At 40.7% G+C, this 14,009-nt stretch overlaps 1 protein-coding gene across 1 annotated transcript in view; it reads right to left on the bottom strand.

Moving 5' to 3' along the window:
* The window catches only part of LOC124997008, a 53,399-nt gene extending 39,765 nt beyond the window's left edge, over positions 1 to 13,634 (bottom strand). The window contains exons 1-2 of the mRNA XM_047570469.1: positions 13,604 to 13,634; positions 13,317 to 13,522 (exon numbers count right to left, since the gene is read on the bottom strand). Coding sequence (XP_047426425.1) covers positions 13,317 to 13,522; positions 13,604 to 13,634 — 237 coding nt within the window. The remainder of the gene's footprint in view (positions 1 to 13,316; positions 13,523 to 13,603) is intronic.
* Between the last annotated feature and the right edge of the window lie 375 nt (positions 13,635 to 14,009).

Raw genomic sequence — 14,009 nt, forward strand, 5'->3', positions numbered from 1 at the left:
TGCAGGTATGAGGAGGGTGGAGGCTCCTTGCATGTCTGCAGCGGCTCTGTCTTCTTTCTTTCTTTTTTACTTTGTATCTGTTTTTTAATGACTCGCACAAACACACCAGGTGACAAGAAGTAAAACTCTAGAACTTTTGCTGATTCTTCCACTGTTGTTGCATTACAGTGTACTGAAAGACAGAAGTGACACCGTACCCAAGATTTAGTGTGTCTGGAGTTTGAGACTGTATTCAAAATCTCTATGTGAGGTCATCTCCTGGGGACCATGAAATCATTTCCATCGAGTTTGAGGCCAGTTGTGCAGTTTCCTTTTCTATTTCTTCTGTAAAAGCTGAAGGTGAGGTAGGTTTTTGGTAAAGGACAAGTCTACTAAATGGGTGCAAAATGTTCACAGAATCTGGCCTGTAGTGGAGTAAAGACTGTCCGTGTGTTTGTAGGGTGTACAACACAACTTTAGAGGAAGTAACGGAGGAAATGACCTTTGTTAAAAGCCACTTACAGCTTTGATTGTAGGGTGGCAAAACTCCACAACAAGCTGCGCATCCCAGATAGCTTCACGTACATTATCATGGCCTAAAAAGGTTCTGGCTGACACATTAGCAACCAGCTGCCTACTTCCACATCCAGGAGAGACTGAGCAACATCATCATCCCATTTAAAGTTGTGTGTGTGTGTCAGCTGGCTTTTTAGCTGCTTCATGTTCCTCTATATTCCCCAACACATTCTGTCTGTCTGTCCGTCTGTCTGTCTGTCTGCGCTCTGGTTACATCATCAGTGGAGGATGTTTTGAACGGGCACTGACTGTCGTCAGTGGAGCGACAGAAAAACTTTAATCCAGCTCATATTGTCGTGTTGCTCATCTCACATGTCAGACAACAGCTTGTAGCTACACATCCATTAAAAATCCATTGATTCCTCGGTAATCTCTTGCCACTGTTGTGAATGCGGCATAAATGTTGCGTCAAACCAAAACAATAAGCTACGAAAGGCTTCATTTGGTTGTAGTTTTCCACGGGCGTGTCATTGTGGCAACCATTTGATGCCATACAATAGCCTTTTTTGTTTTCATATTGCGAGAGTTACCTTTTCAGATGATGCATTTACATTACGCAACACCGTCAAGAACTGTCAAACTGTCTTGTCCTAATCAAAAACTTACATTGGCGAAAGTAAAATTGCTCCTAAAACTCCTGCAGCATGTCAGGGGTGCGTCCCAGTCTTTCCAGATGACACACTCCTTACTTTTTTGCTTGAATGAATAAATATTGTGCACTCAGGTGAAGCTGCTTCTCCACCCGCAGGAAGTTATGAATCACCTATTCTCATTTTTGGCATATATTAAGTCTATTGTTACATATCCATTCTGTCTGAGATTTTATCGCTTTCCCTGAACACTTGGTTTTATGACTTTCAATAAAGATTTGCTAGAAATGTAGACAAAGCTGTCAAACGTCGTTATCAGCTGATATTCAAGCTCATAAAAATGGTCGCATTGTCATGATAACAACAAGTTATTACTCGGCAAACAGAACTGTCTGTGAAGAAGAGATAACTCCTACCCTACTCAGAATGCCTCACTGGTGACTCAGAGCTCTGGTATGTCACCTTGTGTGCTGCTGCACTTTGAACCAGTAGGAACTTTAAACTGGGAGTTAACAGCAGGAGACGCCTTGCAGGCTTATTTACTGACCAGATATGTTTCGTCAGGATGAAACTTTTGTCTGTTTGCCAAAGTCCATGGCGCTGTAAAACAAAATATGCAAATTTACACAAATAACAAGTGACGCGTATTTCACGTTTAAAAATTTGCTTTGTTTTACCTTTTTTTTTTTTTTATGCTAACATTTTTATCCCTTAGTTTCAAAGTGACAGCCTGGCCTAATCAGAATATGAGTCTGGTATCTGGAAGACAGGTCATAAAACTGCCCTGGACACGGCAGCATCCTGCCATGTCCTCTACTGATAGCTTCAGGCGTGTTTTAAGTTGGACAGCAGTCGATCGGGACAATCTGATTGGTTGAAGATTAGATAAAGCAGCTGTTTTCATCTACAGTTAGTGGAGGCGTGGCTCCGTTCTGGGGCCGTCCTACGTTGTCCATGTGGGAGGAGAAGGAGAGGAGCAAAAAAGAGTGGCATATACGCCAGAGCAGACACCAACGACACTGATTAAATGAGACGGGGAGAAAGAGGTAGGTATCAGAGTGGCACACAAAGGAATTTGCGAAGGTATGAAGAGTAAAGCAGGTTAAACGTGGTGCCCTGGATGCATTTAGGGAACTGGCTGAGCCATCGGCTGGTGTGGGCTGATCCTCCGTACTGAGATCAACTGCTATCAGCTGATATCCTGGGATTGAGGAATAACTTGGAATATTTTATTTGGTAAATGTTTAACTTGCAATAAACTGAATTCGAGATACTTAAAGTAATACAATTACAGTAATAACTGGAAAAGCTTGACTCCAAATTAGTTGCAAGCAAACAATGAATTTCGTAACTTATTGCACCCCAGCTTCTTTATTGACCTGGCTTCATGCGTGGGGTCATTGTCACACAGGAATTAGAAAGGGTCTTCTTCGAACTGCTGCCAAAAAGTTGGAAACATATTAATCTTGAAACTAACGTGTTAAGATTTTATTGGACTATACTGGAAAGGGCAGCGCTAGACTAACAAACACATAGACGTGGGCAGGTGTCACGTACTTACCAGCCTCATACTGTTGTGACTCTTTGGATTTCCATTAAAATTGATATGTACTGCTTTCAAATCCTTGTCAGGCTGATTTTATGTAATTTTTGGAAATCTCAGTCCTAACTCAAACTGGACTGTGCAGAGTCCGATGCATTGCAGTGACATTCCTCTCTGTAGCTGCACACTATATAAAAACAGTGAAACCTGTTTGCCTGTAACTAATGATTAGGGGAACAAGCAACATAGCACCTCTGTTTGCTCTCTCCCACTTTGCTCCTCCCCTTTTAATTGAAGCATAGCCTGAACCAGTTCCTCTGAATTTAACAATTACACAAGGTCAAGCTCAGATGTCTCTTCACGCTGTCATTAGTCGTGTCAAGCATTACAAAACAACCAGCCCATTTGTTCCTTGAAAAGCACTCAAGCAGAGATGTGTTGAATCCTCTATTCATGTTATGGATTCATTTGTTAGACTAAAGAAAATGTAGACTTTGTGTATGTAGAAATGAACCAACGTGTATATATAAATTACCTGATGTCTTAAGAACCAACCCATCTTCCTTCATGTACCACTTATACTCCAGTCATTGTTTTTATACCACCACTCTCAATTTCGCGTACATCCCAATATACACGGGTGACTGCAGGGTTGGACTTTTAACCTCTGATGAGGGACTTTTTGTGCTCATATGAATAATCACTTTCCTCCAGGCACAATTATCAGGGCATAGTAACACTGTTGCACTCCAAAACCTGTTTGGAGGAGGTTCAAGACAACAGGTATTGCCCACAAAGGGGAGTGCACCTCTGATTGTATTTCACGAGATGTTCACACATCTGTCAGTGCGACCATAAATTGTTTTCTGCAGGTGGTTGGTGGCTACAGGTGGAATTTATCTCATGCAGTTCCTCGATTTTATGTGGTGGAGCTTCTCCCCAAACCGGTCTGGAAAATATAGAGCATGAAAGGTGTCTGCAAAGCATACAATTGACCTGTATTTAATTTAACAATGGCACCACCACAAGCATGGATGACAACAGACATTAGTCATTTATAGTAAAAAAAATAAAATAAAAAAAAAGAAAGAATAATGATAATAATATTGTGATGGTAAACCTTCCTGTTTAGGACAGTGGCATAGTGCAGTGTAAGAGTTCATGTCTGCAGCATTACCGGTGCTACGGCTAACAAGCTTCAGGTGTAAAACAGCTCCTGGCTGCTGAAGTTTTAACTTCAACCATGTATTTTGTTGCCTATAGACCTTATCAGAGTTTACATCAAAGTGATCAACGCCATGGCACGAAATAGTACAATTTATGAACAGGTTCACATCATCAGTGTAGTAATTATGACTGGGGCACGTCTCTACATGGAAGTAGCTGGAACGCAACCAAATATGCAGGCCTTACAACACTAAACCTCCACCCCAACATTTATAGCTATAAACTCTGGACATTTCTTTTATCCTTTCTATTTGATGTGAAAGGTTGGGTTGTGGATGATTTAGTAATGATTAGACGTACATGCCAAAGGCTAAGCTTACGTACTGAAAGTGAGTGCGGGCTGGGTTCTTTTTTTTAATGATTGAACCATGACCAAGAAGTTTCTGTTACTCAACACAAATCACAAATTAACCACAATGGCCACTGCCACGTTTATATGTCCAACCGATATGCCAGAAATGTTGCCAATGTCAGTGTAATAGATAGATAGATAGATAGATAGATAGATAGATAGATAGATAGATAGATAGATAGATAAACAGTAGAAGCAAAAACTATGATAATTTTAAAACTTTTAATAATGATAAAGCCATGATGTGCACAAATATTAACACTAAGCCTTCAAATAGACTGTGGAATAAATGAAGACTTTCTTTTTCAGACTCCTTCACTTTCTCATCTCTAAGTTCAGTTTCAAAACTAGAACATAAACAACAACAACATCAAATCTCCAAGCACTGCAACTCCCACCCGCCACCCACCCAGCCTGCACCCACTCGGCCCTCCGACGAGGCTTAATGAGTAATAAGCACTGGGTGACCACAGTCTTGGAGTTAAGCCAACTTCCCCAGATGCCAAATTGAAGCCTGGAGGTACTGAATAATGCAAAACAACACTCATTAAACTTTGAGGAAAAAAAAATAAAAAATACAAGGAGGTGTAAAATGCAAAAATGCCATAAGATGCATTCCAGGAGACGCTCTGAAGCAGCTTCTAAAGGATGCCGATGAATAATTAGGGCTCTCAGGTGTCCATTAGCGGGAGGAATTACAAGATGTAGAAAATGGGCTCTAAAGTACACTCATGACCCAAACCAAACCATTTGACCTGAACATTTTGTCAAGGTGGGGAATGTGCAAAGGAAATGGAATGAAAGATAAAAAATGAAAGACTTAATGAGACTGTACAACAGCGTCAGGCAGATTTTCATGCTGTTAAACAAACAAATAACGGTGATTTGTGAGATAGTAAATTACTTTTACAGGTAAGAAAATACCAGTGAATGGTGAAAAATAAAAGCATTACCAGCATTAGCATATTTTTAGTAGGAGGGTAACCATTTCATTTGTCACATATTGGTACAGGACATTCACTTCAGGATGAGACTTCCTTGGTTTGGTACACCCTGAGATCCAAACAGTTACTGCCAAGGACTTTTTCTATCAACAGACTGGCTTCATCCACAAACATTATAAAGCATAAGATATCAAAATCTAACTCGTCCTGGCAGTATACCAAGTTAGCTTTTTTAATGAAAGCTACCAGCTGCCACCTATAGCTGTATTAGGCTAGCTTGATTAGCCAGTCAAGCTTGAGAGTGTTATCCGTCTTCTAACTTTAAGAAATATATATTTTTTCATATAGGTGCAGATGACATCACTAACAAAAGCACAGTCGAAGGTAATGCTGCAACAAGGCAACAATGAAATCTCTATTCTTGACCTGAATACATATGCTAAGAACAGATTGATCATGTGCTAAATACTGTGAGCTTGCAAATATGTATATCCTGTATAAAAACAGGCTGCACTCTTTCAATAGTAACCCACAGCGTGTTGGGATGAATGTGTTTTTTCTCTGAAATCTTTTCTGTGCTGCAGCTAAAGATTGTTGATCTTTCAGTCGTCTTCTCAATGTCACTGTGGGATGTTTGGTGCAGCTGTTAATTAACCGCTGTTGAGAGGATTTGAACCGTCCCTTTTCAGATGAGTGTGCACTGCAGTAGGACTTTTGATGTTTTTAAGGACTTAACTATCCTACATGCCGCTGTAGTATGATCTTCATCCACACATCTGATGAACTGCTGCTAGTTTGCAACTGACTGAGCTCCTCATCTCGTCTTCTGGGAGCTGTTATGTCACGTGATCAGAGACTGCCATGATGCTTAGAGCGTCACGGCACGGCAGTGAGGTCGATAAACCGACAAGTCTGTACAACCCCTACTGCAGGGTGTGTAATTTCTCAACAAACTACACCCCAGCAACTTGTTCAGGGAAATTGGTAGGGTTATGTTAAAACAGACAAATAAGAAGGAGAGGCTGACAGAGGCTTTTTTCATGTTAATTACAAAGGACACTCTCTCCTTTTGCTCAAGACTTGTTGATTCCATTACCAAAATGTGTCTTGGGTGAACAGACCATTAAGCAGGATATTTCCCCAGAAGAAGAATGACAGAAATATGAGTCATGGCCATTCTGGAAAGTGCATTCAGGTTTACAGGCGATGTTCCACAAATAATCCGTAGTCATGAATGTTTTTTTCCATTCTTTCCATTCAACTTTGACTAGAACATCCTGCTGTACTGGCACCTGTGGAGTTTTGGAGCCAGCCTCCTAGTAGTAGTGGATGGAAACTCCGGTAATTCCCATTTACTCTTGCAGGCTTTTGAACAATTTGCATTTGGTCAATATTTTGAAGGAAATGTTGCTTCTGAAACATCTACTACTCAAAGTGGACCCAGGATTACGTCAGATCTGTTAACACGGTGTTGGTCCTAAGGCACCGCACACATCTTAAGCTGCTGCTGCAATGAGAGCCTTTGTTATTTATCTTTACTTTAATCTTTATTCCATTTAGATAGTGGAGGTATGATATTTACCAGTCAGTCTTATATAACTCACCACGGATACTGTGATCCTGTCACGCAGTGTGTAGTGGCCTCGAAATAATAACATCAACATGACTTGCCATATGGCTGAGGCATTACCAACGCACCCAAAGAGAGATTTCCAAGGAAGTCAACAGAAAAGACTTCTGGCAATGCCGTCCTAAGAACAGGCATGTATCAGAAAACGGTTTATCAGATTGTTTATCAGATTGTGTATAGTTTGAGATAACAACATACAAATGTCCAGCCTCCCCACCAAACTGATATTTGACTTATGTAATGCCTTGATAAGAAGACAAAAACTAACTGCACAAAGAGGCTCTCATTCAAAGGTGTAATGCTGAAGAGGGCATTACAAAAGAATCAATCAATATATAGAGAATATTATCAGAAGATTAAAAAGAAGATTAAAAAAAAATACGGTGAAGTAATATACAAGGTGGTTTGAAGTGGATGCTATGGATTTTTACATAACAAGGTTCAAATCCAAGGGAAATGATGAGCCACTATCCATGTCAAGTTACTATTTTTCTTGTACCTGTAAGTCTTGTACCTCATATCCACACCTGTTCCCATCACAAACTGGTCGGTGTGTTACCGTGTCCTTTAAGGCTCACACCCTCATTTCTAACATACCTGACATCTCTTTCCTCCTGGCATCTCTATCCTCCGTTTGTGGTTTCATGACACATTCACTTGATTCCTACAACTATCCAAGAATGAACCACAAAAAAGGCACAAATTACTAGATGTGACAGATCACATCTCAGTCACCAGGCTTTCCCCCGATGCCTTCACTTTTGTTTTTAGTTTGATTGTGTTGTTCGATGAAAATTGGACCTTTCCTTTATTAACAATTAAGGGTCCAATGATTGTTATTCCTCCTCTGCCTTCGAAATGACAGAGGCTTTTTATCACCGTGGGTCCGTGCCATAATAATATAATATTATCTGGATGATAAAAGGAGAGGATATGGATGAGGTAAATAACATGAAGAATAGATTTGGTTATTCGACTTAACCATTTTTTTCCATATTATTATGATCGCCCCTGAGGGAACGAGTCAAGATGACTCCCAAATGACAAGGGAAAGCAGATCATTATGCTTGCAAGTCTGCCATATGAGACACCACTGATTTCACATAAACTACAGCTTCTGTCATTCCTCATAGCACTCAGCACATTTTGCTAACAACTGCAGTAATGGAACCCAAATGTTCTGATTGCACCCCAAGTTGGTATAATCTGTAAAGAAACATTGCTCAACGCTCATGGGTGTTGTAGTATTTGGACCTGTCCTGCATAACTGATTGTTTTCCTACACTGTTGTAGCCAGATTGAATTCTCATTAGAATGTGAGTCTGCTAACATACTGCTAGCGACAAAAACACCTCTGCATGCAACTGGACAGTCCTCCAACCAATCAGAACCATTTTGCTGTAAACAACTTCAGCTCTAGTGCTCAGACGGTGCATATGAATACACTGCTGGTACTCATATGTCCACCACCGCATGAAGCTCATTCAAATGGTGTGACTGGCCCTCCAGATCTTAGCCGGGGTACAATCAGCTCCAAACAGAGCCACTCCAGGACAACTTTTCACAAAAACAATCTGTGTGGGCAGGTGGGTTGGTCTGGCTTCCAGGCTAGAGTTTTCCAACAGCCACGCTGAAGTGACTGCACAAAACTTTTACAAGGACTGAAAATACAGGAAAACAAAGGTTCAATGTTAAACTTTTGCTAATTGCCAAGAATGAAAAGTAGATTAATGTCGAAGTTCTACCAAAGAGCACATCACTAATGGACAGCACAGAAAGGTGTTTATGAGAAGAGTTCTTTTCCTGTACATAAATGCCATTGTGTTAATGACTGATAGAGACCAGATGCCTTTTTTGGGTGTTCCTCATACCAGACGACTTGACATGTGAAGATAATAGAAATGAATGTACAGCACAATAGATGGTTTGTTCTAAGACTAAGCCCATCAGAAGCAAAATAATTACACTGCTTTATGGAGCCAAGATTGTGTCCTTGTGTCAAATTTCCCAATCGAGGCCTGGCAAACTGGCAGAAGCAGCGAGTGACAATGGCCCCGTCCACCAAACAGTGAAAGATCTCAACTATAGCAGTAATCAATTATATATTTTTATGATACATTTGATGCTATTTGACGTCTGAATCTTCTGATCCAGCAAGTAGAGATTAAACAGATTAAAAGTGATATTATTATTATCTGCATTTGTGTTATTCAAAATTATTATGCAAGCCAAGCCCCTTCAAATAAATGGTATCTGGTCATTTTGACAAATTGAATTTCTTTAGGAAAACATTTGCTCAAAAAAATAAGTAAATGTTTTATTTCTAAGCTGCACAAACATGGAGTTATAGTTCATACGGGACCGGTACCTATCGGATGTCTCAGTGGGGCTTGTGTGATACCTACTGTCACTTCTGCAAACATGAAAGGAACAGGAGTAAAGCTCGAGCAGAGTGACAGCAAACACAGACATACTTTTCTCCTTTGAAAAACATCCCAATGTGGTGACAGGCAGACAACACCCTAATCAAAAACTCTGTCATGGGAGTATACTGCAGCATGACAACACACACTTCTTGCCATTGTGGGAACATTTCTCTGACCATTGTACAATTCAGATACCTTGAATAACTGCTCCTCACATTAGACAATAATTCAGATCATCAGATCAGACAGACTTTGTCTGAAACTGATGACTGTCTGGATTTTCATATTTAAGGGATGACTAAGAGATTGTGAATTAGTCAGTCACTCTTGCGTCGACAACAAGGAGCACTTATGTACCAACGTTCACTGCACATCGCCCTGATGCTGAGATGCCATAGGTTTGGCACTTAGTGTGACATGCAGTAGATAAATAATGAGGTAATGGAGGATTCGGCAAGAGAACACACAGGACAGGTATCAAACAGGTTGGGAGGGAAGCACGTTTTCTAAAAACAATGACATCATCTACCATCTTATTAAAGTCTCACACACATGCACAGGCTGGTACTGAACATGTTAGAATTCACACTAAACCAAACCCCCTTTAGTATCGTTGATCCATTCATTGTAGGTCCCATTAATATGTGGGAGATGTGGGCTGTGTGAGCTTGTGCCCATTTTCCTCACATCAAAGGTTCACATTCATGTTTGTAAATGACAAATATGTTGCTACAGCATGAACACTGATGAGGACTATTTTATCTGATCACACATATTTACACATATTTAACTGAACTGTGAACTGCACGCACACAAGAGTAACGACAGTTTGCCAAAACAAAATCATGTGAGGTTTTGACATTGATTCCGACAGGAAGTGAATTGCATCTAATCTAAGCGGTCCAGATCTGATCTGACGGAGTTGTTCACTTCTGTGGGAAAAAAATCTAATCTCAGACACTTCAAAGCGGGAAAAAAATCATTACCCTAAATTTGAAAGCCACAAACTGTAGAAGGATGTTGTCACGGTAAACTCTAAATCCCAGGTCTAGACTTAATCTGATTTTAATCTTAAAACTTAAAACCAATCCTTAACAGGAGTCTGAATACATGAAGACAAAACAAAGAGAACGCGGCAACAAAGAGCAACCCACGATCAATTAGCAGCCTTATTAGCTGGAACAGTCCATTCATTGTCCAGCATTGTCACTCACTGTCACAAGAAACGTCAGTGGGAAGCAGGAAACCCTTTTGACTTTTTTTTTTTTTTTTTAATACGTCTCTATTTGTGGACTACTTGCAAGTGTGTGTGAGAGACAAGGGAGGGGGCAAAACTGTGAGAGAGAACAGTGGTGTTTTCTCGTTGGTCTGGTTGGTTAACTGTCTGGCCAGAGTCAAGGGAAAGAATGTGCTCCCATTAAACGCATTAAAGAGAGAGAGAGAGAGAGAGAGAGAGAAAGAGAGAGAGAGAGAGAGAGAGCATGGGTGTGTGCCTATATGAGAGACAGAGAGCTTGATGAATATATAAACAACTCTAAATAATTAATTTTTTTAAATTTACAACCCACTGTAATATTAGTCCTATCAAATCAACTCCAATACTTTGGAACACTCCGAAGACAGGAAGGCGGTGTGAAGAAATCAGAACGGAAAGTAAGTGAAAGTGAGCGAGGGGAAAGTGAAGGAGGAGGAGAGGGGGACAGAAATAGAAAGAGAGACTTGAGGGAATGGTGAAAGAAGTGTGGGTGACAAAAGAGGAAATAGAGATCATGAAAAATCATGGAGAAAAAAAAGAGCAAAAGCAGTGCAGAAGAAATTCAGGGAAACATTTGCTCCACATCGCGTTGTTTCGGTCACTGCTACAGACTTGATAATAACAGTAGAAATGAGAAATCCAATTTATCATAATAAAATACATTAAAAGGGAAAAGATAAAATGCATTATATGTACTTATAAGTGGAGAGGGATGGTTTTATAATGGAAAAAAGTGAAGGGCCGATACATGAAGGAGAGAATGGATTAATGGAATGGACCCAAGAAAAGAAAGTGAGAATGAAGAGAGACGAAGACAAATGCAGCTGAAGAGATGGAATGAAAGATAAGGAAAAGACAGAGACAGACCCTTAAAAGCATTAGGTGGAGATGCTAATAGACGAGGGTTGCAGGCAGTATTCCTCAGCTCAGAAAACTCTTGCACATGCGTGATTGACGGCTGTTTGATCAAAAGCTGGTAAGACAACAGCAGCACAACATTTTGCACACAGGAGGCAGGACAGCAACAGTTTGCAGACTGAACACGCAGCCACACAAATCCATGAAACTGCCACGTCAACCACACTGCAAATGTGTCAGAAAACCAAAGGTATACGCTAAAAATGCTTTAAAATGATTCACTCAGTAACTTCATTTATTGTAAAATATCATTTAAAAAGCGCGTGGTCCAGTCAGGACTGGTCATTGTCAGTATGGTCATCATTAATTAACTAAAAAGCCACACTGTGGTTCCACGTGGAGTCTTTGTTAGTGGTAATACCCTCTCCACCCAGCTGAAATAAAGATAACTCCTCATTTTTGTTGCTCTCTTATCGGAGTGCAGAGTACAGTTAGACTTGCCCTTTGACTGAGCACAAAAAAAAAAAAAAATAATAATGGTTTCATCAGTGGTTTCAGTCTCTGCTCCAAGTTTGGTCTTGCAGAGATTTGTTAAGTTTCACAACAGCATCTGGAAATAAGCGAAAGCAAATAGATTTCTATTGTGCTTTACATGGTTTCATTTTCCTGGAACTTAAACTATAATCTATCTACACTACATTATTCCTAAGATATTATTTGAGTGGCCAACATTATATTTGTGGAAGTTCTTTAGATAGCCATAGGTATGTGTTTACCATCCATTAGACCCTGACTGCATGTGACAGTTGCACCAAACTACAGGAACTAAATGCGAACAACTTAAAGGAAAAAGATGTTCCACATAATTCTTCCCAAAGGTGTTTGATGGGGTTGAGGTCAGTGCTCTCCTCAGGACAGTCACATTCTTCCACAGTGAAGTGGCGCACGAGGCCATGTGTTTAAAAGGAGATTCCGAAATTGTGTGCTATTTCATAAGCATTATATTAGCAGAAAGTAATGGGTCCATGGCAATGCAAACCATTGCCAGTCGTGTCCACATACATTTGGCCATACTGCACACATGGCGAGTACACACTGATTTCATCAAGGCTGTAGGGCTTCATAAATGTATCAGGTACAGGTCCACCGTGTGTTAAGGGTAATATCAAAACTTTAAAATGATTCCAGTTCACACAGATGGTTCCTGATAAACACACAGTTGTACATATATGCTGTCAACACAACGCTAAGGGCGTAATGTGCGGCACAATCTCAAGTTCAGTGTGGCTGTAACTGTGGGTGCTCCTGCAAGGACGCGTGCGATTTGACTTTCATACTTTCCAGGTAGGGCAACAGGGTCACAACGTGTTCTGGAAATTGGTGATTCATGGTACATAGTGTCAAACTAAAGTGTATAAGCTGGTGTTCTATGAACCAGTACTTTGTCCCTGTAGGCAGGTACAGTAGGCTGTGTTTTATTAACTTTAATCTGGTAAGATCCTTCATGGCAACTTCTATCATCATTCAGTAAAAGGTTAACAGTGGTTATTTGTCCTCAAATATTATATAATATTTTTATAGCAATGCAATATTCCTGGTGCCTTGTGTTTGCAGTCTATACTGAAACTAACTCCATCATGTTTGTATCAGTACTCGCCACAATCTAAACAAGATCTGAACCATCCCTGACTATATTTCCATCTGATCACAATAAGGTTTCGACCTCTTTCCCCACAGAAGGCGAGCCACACATTCAGCTGCTGTCCTTCTAAAGCCACTATACTGAACTCCAGCTCCAGGAAACTCGCCGCCAACTCTCTGAAGTATTCTAAGTGAAAGTCGCGCAGGACCCCGCGGAATCAAACGCAGTGAAAACGCAGCGGCAGACGGGTTAAAATTCAACAAAAATGCTTCGGGTAAATGATCGGCCTCTTACCTGTTGGTGCTTCTTCTCTTCTGCGTTGCTCTGCTGAAGTCTGACAGGCTGCTGCTTCTGCCTGACGGGAGTTTGTCTTGTGGGTGGGTCCGGGGCTACACCTGCCGCGCACCGGAGCGTAATGGGCGTTTTCGAGGACGCAGCTGACGCACGCAGAATAGTTGTCGCCTTACCTGTCCGCCTGGGGAGGAAGGAGCGCGCTGTGACTTAGGAGTCGAAATCTCGTGCTGAATTCCATGGTGAAAGTTTTAAGACCGAAGTCAACTCTCTCTCTTTCTCTCTCTCACTTTCTCTATCTCTTCCTGTCCGTGACACCATTTTTGGAGATGTAGTGCATCAGTTTCTCACCATCACGCAACTATTGTAACTATGCCAGGAATGTTTGCCGCCCTGAAGCAGTTCTTTTGGTCTCCCCTCTGATGCCACTAGTGAAAAGGATGCTCATTGTGCTGAATCATTCTAATCCATCTTAAATTAGCTGTGGTAAATTAAAACAACCTGATCCCAAAATAAAAAACAAAACAAACCCACATGTAAGTACAAAATGGTTGTGAAATTTGGGTAAATCTGAACTATTTAGTACATTTCTGCCAGAGAGAATGAGACGTAGAGTCTGTGTTCACACTAGGGCCCTAAATGAGAATTCTTATCCAGATTGTATATGTGTTCAGTGTTGAGAGTGAACAGGAAGTC

Source organism: Mugil cephalus, chromosome 19 (genome assembly GCF_022458985.1).
Source record: "Mugil cephalus isolate CIBA_MC_2020 chromosome 19, CIBA_Mcephalus_1.1, whole genome shotgun sequence".
NCBI classification, from domain to species: domain Eukaryota; kingdom Metazoa; phylum Chordata; class Actinopteri; order Mugiliformes; family Mugilidae; genus Mugil; species Mugil cephalus.